This window comes from Papio anubis, chromosome 9, assembly GCF_008728515.1.
Source record: "Papio anubis isolate 15944 chromosome 9, Panubis1.0, whole genome shotgun sequence".
In the NCBI taxonomy this organism is placed as follows: Eukaryota; Metazoa; Chordata; class Mammalia; order Primates; family Cercopithecidae; genus Papio; species Papio anubis.
In genome coordinates this window covers 90,410,698-90,427,806 of record NC_044984.1, presented here as the reverse complement: position 1 = coordinate 90,427,806, position 17,109 = coordinate 90,410,698, and the positions used below count along the sequence as shown (strand labels likewise).

At 41.5% G+C, this 17,109-nt stretch overlaps 2 protein-coding genes across 10 annotated transcripts in view; both read left to right on the top strand.

Annotated features, from left to right (window-relative positions):
• Nucleotides 1-8,165, top strand: part of LTA4H (leukotriene A4 hydrolase) — a 35,545-nt gene extending 27,380 nt beyond the window's left edge. For 2 of the 4 annotated variants that reach the window (XM_031650681.1, XM_031650683.1), the window contains exons 16-19: nt 2,683-2,778; nt 5,141-5,223; nt 5,895-5,999; nt 7,889-8,165. In XM_031650681.1, the coding sequence (XP_031506541.1) occupies nt 2,683-2,778; nt 5,141-5,223; nt 5,895-5,999; nt 7,889-8,006 (402 nt within the window). In that variant the 3' untranslated portion in view covers nt 8,007-8,165. Of the gene's footprint in view, nt 1-2,682; nt 2,779-5,079; nt 5,450-5,894; nt 6,000-7,888 lie in introns of those variants that run through there. The other 2 variants (XM_031650682.1, XM_031650684.1) reach the window with 2 other exon arrangements.
• Nucleotides 8,166-9,769: 1,604 nt separating this feature from the next.
• Nucleotides 9,770-17,109, top strand: part of HAL (histidine ammonia-lyase) — a 29,119-nt gene continuing 21,779 nt past the window's right edge. For 2 of the 6 annotated variants that reach the window (XM_021922804.2, XM_031650678.1), the window contains exons 1-9: nt 9,771-12,695; nt 12,944-13,271; nt 13,943-14,003; nt 14,110-14,137; nt 14,747-14,821; nt 14,910-14,982; nt 15,071-15,137; nt 15,421-15,458; nt 16,112-16,237. In XM_021922804.2, coding sequence (XP_021778496.1) covers nt 13,025-13,271; nt 13,943-14,003; nt 14,110-14,137; nt 14,747-14,821; nt 14,910-14,982; nt 15,071-15,137; nt 15,421-15,458; nt 16,112-16,237 — 715 coding nt within the window. In that variant the 5' untranslated portion in view covers nt 9,771-12,695; nt 12,944-13,024. Of the gene's footprint in view, nt 12,696-12,943; nt 13,272-13,942; nt 14,004-14,109; nt 14,138-14,746; nt 14,822-14,909; nt 14,983-15,070; nt 15,138-15,420; nt 15,459-16,111; nt 16,238-17,109 lie in introns of those variants that run through there. The other 4 variants (XM_031650677.1, XM_009181459.4, XM_009181458.4 and 1 more) reach the window with 4 other exon arrangements.

Sequence of the window (17,109 nt, the reverse complement as noted above, 5' to 3'; positions counted from 1 at the left end):
ATCCCATCACCCAGGTACTGACATAGTACCCAATAGTTTTTCAGCCTTTGCCCTGCTCCCAGTAGTCCCAGCATCTATTGTTGCCACTTTTATGTCCGTGAGTACACAGTTGTTTAGCTCTCACATATATGTGAGAACATGCTGTATTTGGTTTTCTGTTCCTGTGTTAATTCGCTTGGATAATGGCCTCCAACTGTGCAATCAGTTTAGCAATTGCCTTTTAAAACTTGTTTCTAAAGTTTACTTGACCATTATTTCTTCACATCTTTCTATATACAAAATGCTGCATCACACACTATGAAAAATACAGAGATGGACTTACCTTTGAAGCATCTATTGTTTAATTAAGACATTAGATTCACACAGAAATAACAAATGCAAAGCAGATCACGTGAGCCCAGGGGTTCGAGACCAGCCTGGCCAACATGGCGAAACCCCATGTCTACTAAAGATACAAAAACTAGCCATGTGTGGTGGTGCACACCTATAACCCCAGCTACTCGGGCGGTTGAGGCACGAGAATTGCTTGGACCCACGAGGCAGATGTTGCAGTGAGCTGAGATCACACCATTGTACTCCAGCTTGGGTGACAGAGCAATTCTCCATCTCAAAAAAAAAAAAAAAAAAAAAAGAGTTGAGAGACTTTTGAAGTTTAATTTTATAACTAAGAACTTGAGAACCGATTAGACGTGGAGAAGAAGAAAAGGGAGTAGAAAGCTCCAGGTACTGGCAGAACATCCTTAGAGCCAGAAGACAGAAGAAAAACGAAATCAGGAGTAAGGCAAATCAGGAAAAATGGAACCAGAAACCAAGGGAAGCAACACTCCAATTTAAAATAAAATATAAACATCTTTTTGGAGACTTTTATAACAGCATAACAAAGATAGAGCATTACTAATTACTATTCGGATCTAAGGTCAAGTCTGTTTGTTGTGGATTTTTTTTTTTTCTTTTTTGGAAGGAAGTAATAAAATCTTCTAGTAGCTACCTATCAGAAAGGTAGGCTGGTTGTGTCCATAGATACTTCACCTGTCAATACTTGGCCTGGAATAGTGTTGAGTTTATATTGGAGGAATGGTTTCATTGTGTGCTTTTTCAAATAAGGCTTATTTCTGTCCAAGAGAGACGTCTGGTAACACATCTTGCCACAGATAATGGTTTGTTCTTCTATAATACCTGTGTCTTGAACTTTATGTTTTGTGTAGTTGACAAACTTGTCATGAAGAAAAGTATAAGAGATTCCTGTGGGAAACAGGATTTTTTAACAGTGTGTGTTCGAATCCTCTGTTTTAGTTTGAAAAATGTATTCCAGCTTATTTGGTGCTAGATAAAACTGCTACTAATTTCTGCTCAAATATTCCTTTGGGCCCAGCAGTTAAGGTGGATAATGATCAACTCTTCAATATTAGTAGAAACAGGCAGTGTTAGAAACAGATTCAGGACACTGTATTCACTAGTGCACTCTTTTCCTTATGTATTTTATTTCTCAATGATTTGTTTTAAATAGTAAATACATGCAAAACAATATTTATAACATATTTCTAAGTATAAAAAACAATTGTAAAGCAAGACTTGTGTGACGCACCACTAGCATAAGAAGTCAAATCTTGCCGGTACCTCTGTAGCATCCCTCCCCATCTTATTCCCTTCTCCATCCTCCTTGCTGACCCATCCAGGTAACCATTGTCCTGAATTTTGGTTTATCATTCTCTTGCTTTTTATGTTTTTATAACATAAACATATCCTTAATTAATATATAGTTTAGATTTGCAGGGTTTTGCACAGAAAATGAGCTGGAGCTGTACATTCTCATATTAAGGATAAGTTGTAAAGGGAAAAGAAGTATTGCTATTAAGGAGAATTCTGAAGAGGGGAAGATGCAAAATATTTCTTTAAAAGGGTATATGCCTATACATTAAATTTAGTGGAAGGATATATAGAAACCATGAATATTGGTTACTGAGGAGTAGTACTTGGAAACAGGGAGCAAAACCAAAAGAATTTTTCCTTCTGTCCTATTTGATTTTTTAGTATTTGCATGTATTTCTTTTAAAGTAACAAAAGCCCTAGTTTAGAAGAATATAAAACTAGTTTTAAAATATTTTAAAATCCTTATTTTGATCAGCTTTATTTAATATTGCTTAATCATCATCTCAAAGATTTTTGAGAGTAAATCCAAATTTGAAAAGTGCAGACTCATTTTTGTTTTTCTTAGATGGTTTCTAGATTGAGTGGGGAAAACAGAATATGTGGGGATGGAGGAAAACGTTAGTTTATGGTCTTATGAATTTATTAATGTAATATTTAAAAATACACAATTTCATTCTTTACATTTTTGAATTGGTCTATAAATTAGTCAACATGCATACATTTTGAAATGTTTCTTTACTTTGGAAATTTCTATACCTCAAATGGTACAATGAATGTTAACAGTTTCTTCCACTCTTCCTACCCAATAATCTACTTTTTCTTAAGTAATATAGATTCTAGGAGTCATATCAGCTATTTAAATTATAGTAACTCAATCTCAGGATTACTTAAGTAACTCAGGCATAAATTTATTTTGAATAATCTTATGCATTCATATGGTTCTTTTTCTCAATTTTTACTTGTATGTTAGATAAACCAATAAGTATTACTAAATTGTACTTGAACAAAAATAACTAGCTAAATTTATTTTAGGCCAAAGAAGAAGATTTAAATTCATTCAATGCCACAGACCTGAAAGATCTCTCCTCTCATCAGCTGAATGAGTTTTTAGCACAGATGCTCCAGAGGGTAAGTACCAGCTCAAACGCTTAGAAATTAAAATGGACAGAAAGGCACAGCATTTATGTTCTACCCAACTTGGCAAAAAGATTATTAATGTGGAAACTAAAAAAAAAGATTATTAATGTGGAAACTAATGGGGAAAAAATCATTTATAAAACTCATTCATTTCTTTAAAAAAGCTGTGTTTTATATTGTGCTAAATATGAAAATATGTAAGAAAGGATATACCTTATCTTCAAATAGCTTATAGTCTTGTAGGAAGGGGAACACATGCAAAATTTAGCAATAAGCCAGGCGCGGTGGCTCACATCTGTAATCCCAGCACTTTGGGAGGCCGAGGCGGGCAGATCACTTGAAGTCAGGAGTTCTAGACCAGCCTGGCCAACATGGTGAAATCTCGTCTCTACTAAAAATACAAAAATTAGCTGGGCATGGTGGCAGGTGCCTGTAATCCCAGCTACTTGGGAGGCTGAGGCAGGAGAATCACTTGGACTGGGAGTCAGAGGTTGCAGCGAGCTGAGATCACACCCCTCTACTCCAGCCTGAGCAACAGAGTGAAACTCCATCTCGTAAATTTTTTTTTTTAATTAGCAATAAAAGGAGGTATACTTTAGGTGTCATTTGGAAAAACTTAATTAGTGAAAGACTCTCTTCCAACTGGGGGCATCAGAGAGGGAATTTTGGAGGAGACTTGATTTGCACCCCTAGGGCTAGCAGGAGGTAGAAATTCAAGGTGGAAGGAGCAGCAAGGGCTGGAATTCGTCTGCAGCATTGCTGGAGTAAACAGTAGCACTGGGTAAGGAAGTCAGTGAAGGTAACACTAGAAAAGCTAGTAGAACCAGATGTGATGACTCTTGAATGCTAAGCTAAGAAATTTTAGATCTTACACTGATCAGGATGAAATGCTGGGTTGTGAAAACTAATCTGGGGCCATGAAGGCTGCATGGTGGTGAAGTTACTAGTTGGGAGACTGGCAGGAGTACCGGACTTGAGAGAGTGAGTTGCAGGGAGAGGAGATAACGAGACGTGAGAAAGAGGTTACATAAGGTGAAAGCACAGAGCTCTATGACTGATGGGATATAGGGGTTAACAGTAAAGAATCCTGCAGATTTTAAGGTTTTGAATCTAGAAAATTGAAAGAATAGAAGAAACCGAAAGGAGATGCTGCATTTTGAGATAAACCAATGACTGGATTTTAAAGACTTCTATGAAAGGGAAGTCTTCAGTCTAAGCACCTTGAGAAGGAAGATTTGGAGCGGAATTTCCTGTGGAATTGATGCAAAAATTAGGAATAGGATTTTGAGGCAACAAGGGCCACAGCAAAGTAAGAGGGAATCTATTTTTAGTGCATCGGATCATCATGGTTTCATAAATTGCTCTACCACTGGTGGGTGGCCTAGGGTCACAGAGATAACATGGTAGGGTGATTCTGGAATGGGTATGGCAAAACTTAGGGCAAGTCGGGGAGCCTTGGAGATGACCTTAACCAGTTGGTCTACCAGGGTGGACTTGGAGTTGCATGTGTCCATAAGGGGCTAATGGACTAAATTATTTGCATCAGGGTTAGTAGTTCATGAGAGCAGAGATGGTTAGTGAGTGTGGAGTCCTGTAAGGTAAGGAGGTCGTGGTTGGAGGGGAGAGTTATCATCTACCTAGAGGTACCTCTGCCTGTACTCACAGGCACTGCAAACTCTCTGCTTGTCCAAACTGAACTCATCGTTTTTCTTTCCTTCACCCAAATTTGTCCTCCCTTTTAGGGTGAGTTAAGGTAGGCATAGGATGCTTATGAAACCCCTGAAATTGTATACAGAAGTTTGTATTCGTGTAGTAAGTGTAATTTCACCCCTACGGAAAGAGTCCACATTATTCATCAGATTCCCAAAGAGGTCTATAATACCAACATTTAAGAACTGCTAGGGATGTAGATAATTTAAGAGGGATTTCAGGGGAAATATACAAAGATAAAGCTAGGGGGAATCAGGCAAAAAATTAAGGAACTATGATTTAATCTGGAGAATGGAATGCATTTAAGATATATAAGGTATGGAGAATAACTAGAAAAAGTCTAGGAAAAGTCTGAAAGATAATATTTATACATGCTAAAAAGTCTAAGAAGAGCAATTCTCATTTAATTCTGAGTACTTCACAAAGTAAATTATCCCTGTGCTCCCAGTAGAATATCCTCATCCAGAATAAGTTTGCACAGAATTTACTTTAGTGTGCAATTTGTTTCTTTTATTTTTATCTAATTTATTTCTATATTATAAAATATTTAGGATTTTAATCTGGCTATGCATTTCTCTCCAGCTCCTTTCTTCCAAGGAATCCTGTTGAAATGATACGGTATACTTCTTTATTTTGCTCTTAGGCACCTCTTCCATTGGGGCACATAAAGCGAATGCAAGAGGTGTACAACTTCAATGCCATTAACAATTCTGAAATACGATTCAGGTACATCATTTTAACTTGTCTCTGTGGAAGAAAGCAGAAAATTCCTTTGAAAGGTGGAGAAAGGGAATGCAGAGTATGAGACATACTTGAGTCTTGAGAAGTCCTTGTCAAACTGACTGCTTCTGTGTAAATACTTATAGTGATATTTAAGGAATAGTTGCAATGTGTAAGCTGATAGTATTAATCTTTTCATTAGACTTTGCTCTAAACCTCTCTTACCTTAAAAGAAAAAAAAAATTAGAATGAAGGATTCCGTGGTAAATAGGCTTTCTCCACAACCAACTAAATCTACTTTGAAATGGGAATAGTTAGAAATATTTTATTCTATTATATGTTAATCTTTCTTAATTCAAATTTGTAATGTGAGGCTTAAACCAAAGTTTAATTCCTTCAGAAATTGCATTTACAAGGTATGTGAGCACCTACTGATCCAGACCTTTTAAAATATATGATCTTTTTCAAGAACTGGCTCCTCTTCTTTCTCTTCACCAATTATTAAATTGTATATATAAGGATTTGAGAGTCTCAGAATCAAGACATACCATAAAGTGGTGTACAGTATAACTATAGTGGGGTTATTCATCACTACAGAAGTAATATTAAGATATACCTGTCATATCCTGCCCCTTCCTCATTTTCTACCCCATGCTCCCCCTAAATCCTCCTTTTAGATGGCTGCGGCTCTGCATTCAATCCAAGTGGGAGGACGCAATTCCTTTGGCGCTAAAGATGGCAACTGAACAAGGGAGAATGAAGTTTACCAGGCCCTTATTCAAGTAAGAACCCACTCAGACTGTGCTTTGAATTCATCTAAGAAATAGGAAGAAAACTCTCAAATGTTTAAACATAATCTATATGGCAGATATTTTTTGTTAAAGTTTATCAATATAATTTTGGAATAGGGATTCACACTTACAAATAGTTGAAATTTGAAATAATTTCATTCCTTTTTTTAGAAACATTATATATGGATTACCTATTTTGAGCCAAATAGAGTTAGACACTGATGAAATGGAAATAAATCAAAGATAGGCTTATATACACAAAGATTTTTAAAGGCAACTAGAAGATAGTTGGTAGGTAGGTATAGACAAGAAAGAGAGTCTGAAGTTAAATGTAAGGAGAAATAAGCAGATAAAGCTAACTGTTTTGTGTTCAAATGTTGCATAGAGGTCAAAGGTAGGTTGCTTGACATAGTAAAGGAATGCTTGGTAAGGGGGGGATAAGTTGTATCTTGACAGCAAGATACAAGTTAAGAATATCTCAAGAAAAAAAAAAAAGAATATCTCAGTGAAGTTCTTTATCTATGAATTTTGTCCAAATTCTGGGAAAAAAAATCATTCCATAAATATCCGTGATTACTTTTGTTTGCTTTTCATTTACTTCACAAGTATTTAGATTGGTGCAAAAGTAATTGTAGTTTTGGCCATCAAAAGTGATGGCAATATAATAATAATATCATAAAACTTGGCAAAATAAGTCATTATCTCTTTTTTGATGTGACCACAAAATTAATTTTTAAGTATATTTTATATGCTTTCCATAATTAAAACCCATCTAGCTTTGAATTGAGTCAAGTATACTTTAAATAGGTTTTTAAATAAGAGTATACTTGGGCTGGGCGCAGTGGCTCACGCCTGTAATCCCAGCACTTTGGGAGGCCAAGGCAGGCAGATCACGAGGTCAGGAGTTTGAGACCAGCCTGGCCAATATAGTGAAACCCCATCTCCACTAAAAATACAAAAAATTAGCCAGGTGTGGTGGCCGGTGCCTATAATCCTAGTTACTTGGGAGACTGAGGCAGGAGAATCGCTTGAACCTGGGAGGCGGAGGTTGCAGTGAGCTGAGATTGCGCCATTGCACTCCATCCCCTCCAGCCCGAGTGACAGTGGAAGACTCTGTCTCAAAAAAAAAAAAATGAATAAAATAAATAAGAATACAGCTTTTGTGGGAAAAATAAATATTTCTGTTTTATGATGTTTATAGTAGTTAACATTAAAAATGACTAATCCTACCTTTTGTATGGTAGGTCCTGTTTAGTGTATTTATTATTTATTATTTATTGTTTATTTATGTATTTATTATTTATTATTTCACTGTGATCAGGATTTTTACTCTCAATTATTTGAAGTTTTCAGAAATTCTATTTATAAATTTAGTGTTTTCATACTCTTAAAATCTTGATTAAAAAAATTTTTTTAAAGCAGTTTTTAGAAAGAAAGCCTTTGAGGCACAGTCTCACATACTGGGCCGATATTTAGCCAGTAGATTAGAGGACACTGTTCAAATAATAAAATACTTCCATGCTGCTTGGCAAATAGCCACTGGTCCCAGCCACTCTAGCCCTTCCCTGTAACTCGCTGCAAAATGTCTGATCTGCCAGTATAAGGGCCAGTCTCTGGTACAGAAGGAGGCCTCTGGGACCCTGTGGCAGGACCATACCCATCTGATTGGCTGGGACTGGTACCTTATTTGGGTGACATTGGCTGTCACCCCTGCTGACATCCTTTAATTTAATCTTGGGTATTGACTTATGTTCTTATTCTCTTTCTCCTTTCCTTTTCCCCTCCTCTGAACCCCTTCCCTCCTTTCTTTCTTCCCTCCCTTTCTCCTCTTCTGTCTCTTTCTCGCCTTTCTTTCTTTTCAATTTTTTCTTTTTTGGCAGGGATCTTACTGCCTTTGACAAATCCCATGATCAAGCCGTCCGAACCTACCAAGAGCACAAAGCAAGCATGCATCCCGTGACTGCAATGCTGGTGGGGAAAGACTTAAAAGTGGATTAAAGAGCTGCCTATCGATGATTTTAGAGATTTCTCTTTTTTAAATGGAATTCGTAAAGAAATATAAAACTTCAGCTCACAATTAAAACTGTCTTTTTAGTTTTGACTTTTTATTGTTTTGTTGGTGATTTTACTAAAATAAAGTTGAGGTACTTCTTCTTATAGTGGCATATTCTTTGTAAATTTTAACAAGGTTTAATCTTTTGATTTACAAATTTAAAGATTTTAAATTAGCTTTATATTAATTTTCTCCCAGTATGATCACAAAATATGTCAAGGTAGTATTTTACCTGATATATGATTTAAATTCATTAATTTGAATCTGCTGCAGATTCAAAAATTCAACATGATTAGGATTTTGCTTTGCTTTTTAAATAACCTTAAACATGAGGCTGAATGCGGTGGCTCATGCCTGTAATCCCACACTCTGGGAGGCTGAAGCAGGTGGATCACCTGAGGTCAGGAGTTTGAGACCAGCCTGGCCAACATGGTGAAACCCCGTCTCTACTAAAAATACAAAAATTAGCTGGGCATGGTGGCACGACTGTAATTCCAGCTACCCAGGAGGCTGAGGGAGGGGAATCACTTTAACCTGGGAGGCTGAGGTTGTAGTGAGGCGAGATGGCGCCATTGCACTCCAGCCTGGACAACAGAGGGAGACTTTGCGTTGAAAAATAAAAAATAAAAAAAAACCTTAAACATGAATGCTCAGTTGTATTTGCACACCACCTACCTGGTGGACAGCAGATGAACTCCTTACCAGAATGTGTCAACCTTAGTGGGAACTCTCAACTCCCTCCTTCTGGACCCCTCTGGCTCATCCAGTGGGCTTGTCCTGGTCTCCTGTCCATCAGGGGTCAGATGGCCACCCTGAGCACCGGTCCTTCCCATCCCTCTGACAGTCTGTTCAAAGACAACAAAATAACTTGAACCAAATAAAAAACATAACAAAGCGCCCCTGCCAATGCAACATAGTGCCCCAGGGCACCTCAGCACACATAGCTGTATTAGGTAGAATTATTAGTGTATTAGCTCTATTAGTTAGAATTAATTAGAACCATAGCTGTGTTAGAATTCTTTGATTGAAAGTAACAGCAATCTAAGTGACCAGAAGTCATAAAGGGAAAAGGAAGATTATTTTAAGGATACAAGGTACGGGGAGATTATCAGAACCTGGGATGGACAGAAGGGGTCTGCCCAGGCCTGCAGCACCATTGTCCCTCACTTCTACCTCTCTAGTCCACATACAGGCTGGCCACTCTCCAGCTTTACTGTTGCAAATAGCTCTGACGACAGGGAGAGGCTATCGCAATTCCAAATTCCCAGAGGTGAGACTCTGACCCGGGTTGGGTCCTCTGATACGGTCAAATAAATTGTGTAAGAGGAATGGTGTCTTAAGAGTATAATTGTTGGCATGGGGTGGGGGCAGGGGGCGGTGTCCAATCCCTCAAAGTGCTAATGCAGTCACTAAAGTTACAATAGGAGCGAACACCCAAGGTGGGGCAGGTATGGAAGAGACATATTCCTGCCTATTCCCAGAATCCTGACTTCTCCCTGGCTCTCACTCTCCCTAGCAGTTTTGTTTTGTTTTGTTTTGAGACAAGGTGTCACTCCGTCACCCAGGCTGGAGTGCAGTGGCATGACCACAGCTCACTGCAGCATCAGCCTCCTGGGTTCAAGCCGTCCTCCCACCTCAGCCTCTGGCGTAGCTGAGACTACAGGCATGCAACACCATGTCTGGCTAATTTTTGTTTTGTTTCGTAGAGACAAGAGTTTGGCCACATTGCCCAGGCTGGTCTCGAACTCCTGCGCTCAAGCCATCTGCCCGCCTCGTTCTGTCCTCTTGGTCACTTATCTACACTGCAGTGTGATTCTTTCTCCAGGCTCTGTTCTCACTTATCTTCCTTGTCAGGAATACAGAGAATGGAGTTCAGCTCCAATCACTGGCATAAGATCACGTTCTAAGATTAGACTTGAGCAAATCCATTTACCCAAATACTGCTCTTAAAGGCTTCTGCCCTATGAGCTTACAAGACAAGCTCTAAGTTAATGTCATTTTTAGTTATCACTTAGTGATACTGAAAGTGAATTGGGACAAGGAATGCTTGATGGGGTAGTGTGGAAGGGCTCTGTGAAGAAGGTAGAGGGCGCTAAAGACAAACTTAATCCTTCTTGCTGGTTTACCTACGGGCCAGCTCAGTGCATTTCACATTTCTTCAGTTCAGCTAGTAAGCACTTGCTAAGTGTCTTTGTGCCAGGTCGGATATATACGTAATTATAGATGAACACAGACAAGTAATTTCTAGAATACTAAAGAAGAGCTATGCCAAGGCATCCCAGAGAAGGGCCACTTAACCCAACCCAAGAATTTAGGGAATGCTTCCTGGAGAAGAAAAGGCCTAAACAGGCGTAAGAAGTAAGAAAGATCTAGCCAGGCAAAGGAAGTTGGAAAGTGTGTTCCCGGAGAAAGAATAACATGGAAGTCTCTGCTCCACAATGCGTAGGGCCTGAGTTTAGAATCCTCAAACTGCTGGGGGTGACTTATATGGCTGGGAGCTGGTATCATCTGCAAGCTCCTTCCCTCACTAGTCTGATGTCTGGGCTGAAATTACTCAGAAGCTGGACTCAGCAGTGACTGTCAACTGGGGCACACAGGAGTTTGGGTTTTCTTGCAGCATGAGGATAGTTAGACCTCTTATTAGTCATCTTTATACAGCTTTATCCATCACCAGACAGTAAGCACCATGAAGGTACAGTGTGTTTGTTATTTATTTCATCCCCAGCACCTCGCATAGAGCTTGTTACATAACAGGTGTTGAAAAAATCTTTGTTAAATGAGTCAAGGAATGAATGGAGGGGGATGGAAGGTTAAGGTGGTTCACGTGTGCAGGCCTCAGTTTTCTTACAGATGTGGGAGGTAAGGTCTCCCTCTGAGAATTAGAGGAGGTGGACGTTGAGAAGGTCCTGGCAGAGGGGTCAAAATTTTGGAAAGTCACTGTGGGGTGGACAGAATAAGACGGCAATACCATCAGTCTACGTGATCACAGGACTTTCTCTAGCAGTGTCTTCTGCCTGGGTGAACAGATATGGCAGTTTCTTTTTTAAATTTTAAACAGGGTCTTGCTTTTGCCCAGGCTGGAGTACAGTTGTACAATCATAACTCATTGCAGCGTCAGCCTCCTAGGCTTAAGCAATCCTCCCAAGAGATGGCTGTTTTTTGTGATGACTAAGGGGATGGGTGTTACTCCAAGTGTAGACACAGGGTTAGGGATGCAAAGGAATCTCAGAGTTCTTAAGAAAGAGTGGTCCAGTGAGAGCAACTAGGGGACCAGCTTCCTAGGAAAGTAAGTGAGGATGCTGGTGGGAAGTGGAGGGACGAAGGGACTGACTGGAGGTCAGGTCCAAGGCTGGTGGTGACTAAAGGAAGGGGGCAGCTGGAAGGTCGTGGTCAGAAGGTGGAATATTGGAATTTCAGATTTCTTAAGTGTGTCAAATTCAGGTCATGACAAATTCCAGGGTGCAGCAATGGTGTGGGTAGCTGAAGAGCACGTTTCAATAAGGCTCAAGGCAGGGTAGCTATTTGTGTGCTTCCTGGGAAGCTGTCAGCAGATGAGAGGGACTCTGGGTATGAGTGTGGGTGTTTTTCGTGAGCCACCGTGTCTTTCTTCCCAACAGAAGTCTGATTTAGTGGAAATAGACTTTTTAGGATTTTTCTAGTGCAATAATCAAATCTCTGAAAACTGGCTTACGATGAAAACGCTGCTTAGTCAAAATAGCATCCGCATGTCTTTGATGCTTTAATCATGCTATCCAGAGTTCCTTAATACCAGTGGTAATGAGGTGGGTGCAGGGAGCAGTTATCTGTGGTGAAGAAGCTTAATTGGGTGAGGGATATCCATGTGCCAAGATGAAAGACCATTTGTGGAACATTATAGCTATATAATTCATACAGAACATTTATAAAGCATTATAGTTCCACGGAGTATTGGTGTCCAGATACTAGTAATCACAGACACTTCTATAACATTTCCACCATGCCAGGTGCTGCATTGAGGGTTTTACAAATACGAACTGACTTCATCCTCCCAACAGCCCTTTGACAAAGATACTATCATTATCATTATCTTCATTTTACAGATGAGACAACTGAGGCCCAGAGAAGTCAAATCACTTGCCCACAAGTCATACACTTAGCAAATGGCAGAGCCAGGATTTGATCACACGTAAATCCTGCACATACCGGAGGGAGGCAGTTAGCCCTTATGATAAGGAAATAGAGGGTAATAGTCACCTAATCAAGGCTAATAAGTAGTGGAGCTGGAGTCTGACATCCATGGCTGTCTGAGACCCTAATCTCCAAGTCAGGGTGGTTCATTTGCCCAGATGACAACCTTCAGTTGTGAAAATGATCTCTGGCCTTTGCAGTCTTCCCTGGTGGAAAGAAAACTTCAGAAAACCTTACTGGTGACAGGAAGCAGTTGCTCAATACATGTTTGTGGAATAAACAAATGAGTAACGATTGCCACACTCCTGGTGTCACAGTTGGCCAGCAGGACACATTTTACAGTTGAGTAATTTCAGATAAAGACAGGAACATGGTGTTTATAAGCTGCCCTTAATGGCAGAGTACACAGACAGAAACGAGAGCAGAGACAGAAATTGGGGACCCTGAAGAAAGGGGGCCAGCAGCAGGTAGGTGCCATCAGGGACAAGAACAGCACCTCCCAGGGTAGGAGACCCCAGGCCTTTCTGGCGGCAGGTCTGGATGGAAGGTGGACAGGAGGCTCACCTGCCTGCATCCCCTGCTCCTGCCCCTACTAGGCTACAAAAACCAAAGGGACAGCGGGTACCTCAATACCTCAATAAATATTTGCCCAATGCATGAATGAGTAAAGGCGAAGGACGGGGGGTGTTTTGAAAGTCTATTCTCGTCCTTCCAGCTGAACATATCCCAGTAGCCACTCCTGCTTAAAGCTCTCCCCTCCTGTGACCAGCTGAGGACCTCAGGCTGCAGCAGAGCTATGCCCAGGTACACGGTGCATGTCCGTGGGGAATGGCTGGCAGTCCCCTGCCAGGACGCGCAGCTCACTGTGGGCTGGCTGGGCCGAGAGGCGGTGAGGCGCTATATCAAGAATAAGCCTGACAATGGTGGCTTCGCCTCCGTGGATGACGTGCACTTCCTTGTGCGCCGCTGCAAGGGCCTGGGCCTGCTGGACAATGGGGACCGGCTTGAAGTGGCCCTAGAGGACAACGAGTTCGTGGAAGTGGGTGAGTGGCTGCAGGAGAGGGCCGCGAACGGGTGCAGTTTAGTCCTGGCTTAGTCCTTGCAGCATTGAACCCCTGCCTCAGGGAAAATGATAGGGAGAGGTCAGGCTTGCCGAGGCTGGCTCTGTGCAGGCACTTGCCACACTTCTGGGGATCTTAAGTCCTCACACAACCCTGTGAGATGGGTAGGATTCTCCTCCACCTCTGATAGCCATGGAGAAATCAGAGAGGAGGTAACTTACCCAGACTCCAGCAGCTAATAAATAACAAAGACTAGACCGATACTCAAGGCTGCAGGTCTGAATCCCTTTGCAGTGGGATTTTGAAGGTCCTTTTGCCTTTCAAAAGAATCCACCGCTACCCCCACGCTGGAGGCCAGCAGCACAGCATCAGTTCAGAATTAAAAGAAAATAAAGCTGGGAATGGGGATGGAAGTGGAATTCCGTCTTGAACTTTCATCTAAACCCCTGGTCTCTGCCCTGACACCTACCTCTCTGCTTTTTGCTCTCCTCCTACATAAAGATGCTAAGACCACATGAAACCATCTGAAGTGGTTTTAAAGCAGCCATTTCTATATAATTCATGGGCCAATGATGGGCCCTTCCTTGGTTTATCAGGGGGAATATGGCTATACAACGTGGTTTGTAATGAGTCCCCGTGCATTCTTGTTTTAGTTATAGAGGGTGATGCCATGTCTCCTGACTTCATTCCATCTCAACCAGAAGGAGTTTATCTGTATCCTTTCCCACAGGCTCTTTGGTCTGCTCTGGGGGCGGCTCCTGCATATGGTGGGGCTGGGGTTTTTCCACACCACCCTATATATTCCTTTACCTGGATACAGATACAGCAAATACCGGGAACCTGAAAAGGTAAGCTTCAAACCACTTTCCTTTTCTTCAGAAAATTAAGGCCCCTTATTTAAGAGGGAGGAAAGCCAGTACAACTTCTGAGTAAACACTGTCAATTAGAACAAGGCTGGCTGGGAGCAGTGACTTATGTCTGTAGTCCCAGCACTTTGGGCGGCTGAGGTGGGCAGAACCAGCCTGGCCAACATGGTGAAACCCCATCTCTACTAAAAATACAAAAATTAGCCAGGTATGGTGGTGGGCACCTGTAATCCCAGCTACTTGGGAGGCTGAAGCACGAGAATCACTTGAACCCGGGAGGTGGAGGTTGCAGTGAGCCATGATTGTACTACTGCACTCCAGCCTGGGCTGGAGACTCTGTCTCAAACCAACCAACCAACCACCCACAGGGCTTTATCCAGCTCTGTAGTAGGGAAAGGGGGCTTGGAAAGGCATTATGCTTTTGCACCACTCAGCCTCCTCTTATGCAAGCTGCCTTTTTATTTAGCATGTTCATGTTTCATGCGGTGATCAGATCTCTGAAATGTCAGTTCGGTTCTGTTGGAGGTGTCACTACTGTGGTTAGAATAATGAAGCTGTTCCGACTCACTGAGATCCCCTTCTTTTGTGTAGTACATCGACTTAGATGGAGACAGTCTGACCACAGAGGATCTGGTCAACTTGGGAAAGGGACACTACAAAATAAAGGTATAGGGAGGGAGGGGAAAGATGTCTGGCTGTTTTTGCTGCCTGTGGAAGACTTTAGCGTGCTCAGTTCTGATCAACATTTTCCTAGCTCACCCCAACCGCTGAGAAGAGGGTGCAGAAATCCAGGGAGGTCATAGATAGCATCATAGAAGAGAAAACAGGTATGCTTTTATCTTTATGCTATAAATATTTTTTATAAACAAACAAAAATCCCTGCCTCTAATTGTATAATGTCTCTTTTTATTCTAGTTGTTTACGGTATTACTACAGGTTTCGGGAAATTTGCTAGAACTGTAATACCTATCAATAAGCTACAGTAAGTTTAAAACACACATATGTTCATGTTCCACCTACCCCCATCTTTGAAATATTTTTCAGCAAGGGAAATAATTCACATTTGCCTCAATTTACAGATGAGAGAATGAGGCTTGGGTTAACTTGCATGTGAGTTGGTATTGAAAACCCAGGCTGACTGGTTTCTCCTATTGCCTTCCTTCTGTCCCTCCAAGGATTTGACCATGATTCCCTTCATTTTCCCAGCTGAGGGAACATTTTCTCACTGCAGTGTATCTAAGAGGATTTTTACCTTTCTCTTGCAGGGAGCTTCAAGTCAACTTAGTACGCTCGCATTCTTCAGGTAGGTCAAAGCGTTGAGTACCTCCTGGATCTTGTGTGATTAGATGAATAAAGCACAGCACAGTGTGAGTCATCCAGTTATAGTCACAAAAAGCTAGTTTCTCAAAACAGCATTTCAAGAACTAGGTGCTGAGGTGGGAAGGGATGCAGAAAGAATCAGCTGAGCCTCAGAAAAAGAAGTGGGCCAGGTGGAGGGATAGGGTTGATACGAGAACACATGTCCCATGCCGTGGAAAGAGTGTTGCATTCAGGGAAGGAAATAAAGCCTGGAACTCAGAGAATGAGTTAGGATGGGCATAGTGAGATGGGAAAGACTGTCACCAATCAGCACCCATCAAATGGTAAAGAAGTTGTGCTAGGGACTCTGGATGCTATTCTAAAGGTGAGTGGGAGGTCAGGGGTTCACTGAAGCGTCCCGAAAAGGGGAATTGAGAAGGCAAAACTGGGGTCTTCACCTTTGTCAGGAAGATGGGGCTTGGACAAGTCAGACAGGCAGGAGGGAGAGCAGTCCAACTATCTGAGCCGAGAGGAGAAGGTAATAGCAGGCTGGGCTACATATGGGAAAGATTTGAGGGAGGGAGGGAGGGAGGTAGGTTGTCAGGAGATAGAAAGGAGTTTGCTTTTCTTGGAGAAAACATCAATTCTGTTTTGTAGGTGTTGGGAAACCACTAATTCCTGAAAGGTGTCGGATGCTCTTGGCTTTAAGGATCAATGTCTTAGCCAAAGGATACAGTGGCATTTCCCTGGAGACCCTCAAACAAGTTATCGAAATGTTTAATGGTAATGCAATGGCTCCCCAGATGGAACCTCTGTGGAGGCTGGGCGTGTACCACAGGGTAGACTTGATTGGCCAGTTGCTGAGGAATCACCTGAGATAAGAAGACATGAAATAATTGAAATGAGTGAGAAATGCACTTGGCAAAAAGAAGGATAGTTAGATGGGGGAAGAGGAGAAAGTCGATCAGAGATGCTTACTCCTGTGAACTTTAACTTATTCTGCAAGACCCTTTCCCTAGCATTTGTCATTTTCAAGACTAGAACAGGACCCTTACGTCTGCCCTTACATTCAAGCCTGCCTAGAAGAACCTTGGATTAAGTGGTACACAAATATGGTTAGAAAAATTGCATAATGATATCGATGTCCATCCCAAAGGCCAATTCAGTAGTTCTGGTTGGTGCCTGGGAATCTGAAATCGGAATGCGCCCCAGGTGATGGCCCGACTTGCACACTAAAATCCAACTTCTCGCAAGGGTAGAACAGAAATGGAAAGAGGTTAATGACTCCTTTGTAATCAAGAAGCCATGTAGTAGCAGGATATGATAGAACTCAACTCTAGAGCTTTCTTCTTGGTTAGGAAAATTCTAATGTGGAAACCAGATTTGCAGTGGTTGGAGGTATTGTCCCTTCTCACAGGTAAGGACAAGCCTTCTAGGTCAGTGGAGACTCAGAACTCTTTGAGGCAAAAGAAAAGGAAGAGAAGCAGAGCTGAGGCAGTCACAAGGAACAAAACATATTGAGTTTCCATGTTATGGACGCAAGTGGCACATAAATAGGATATGCCAATGAGTGGAGAGCAATTTGAATGAACAGTCTGTTGTCCACAGGGCTGTGCTGAACAGACTAGTAGTGATTCCAACACCTATTTGTACTC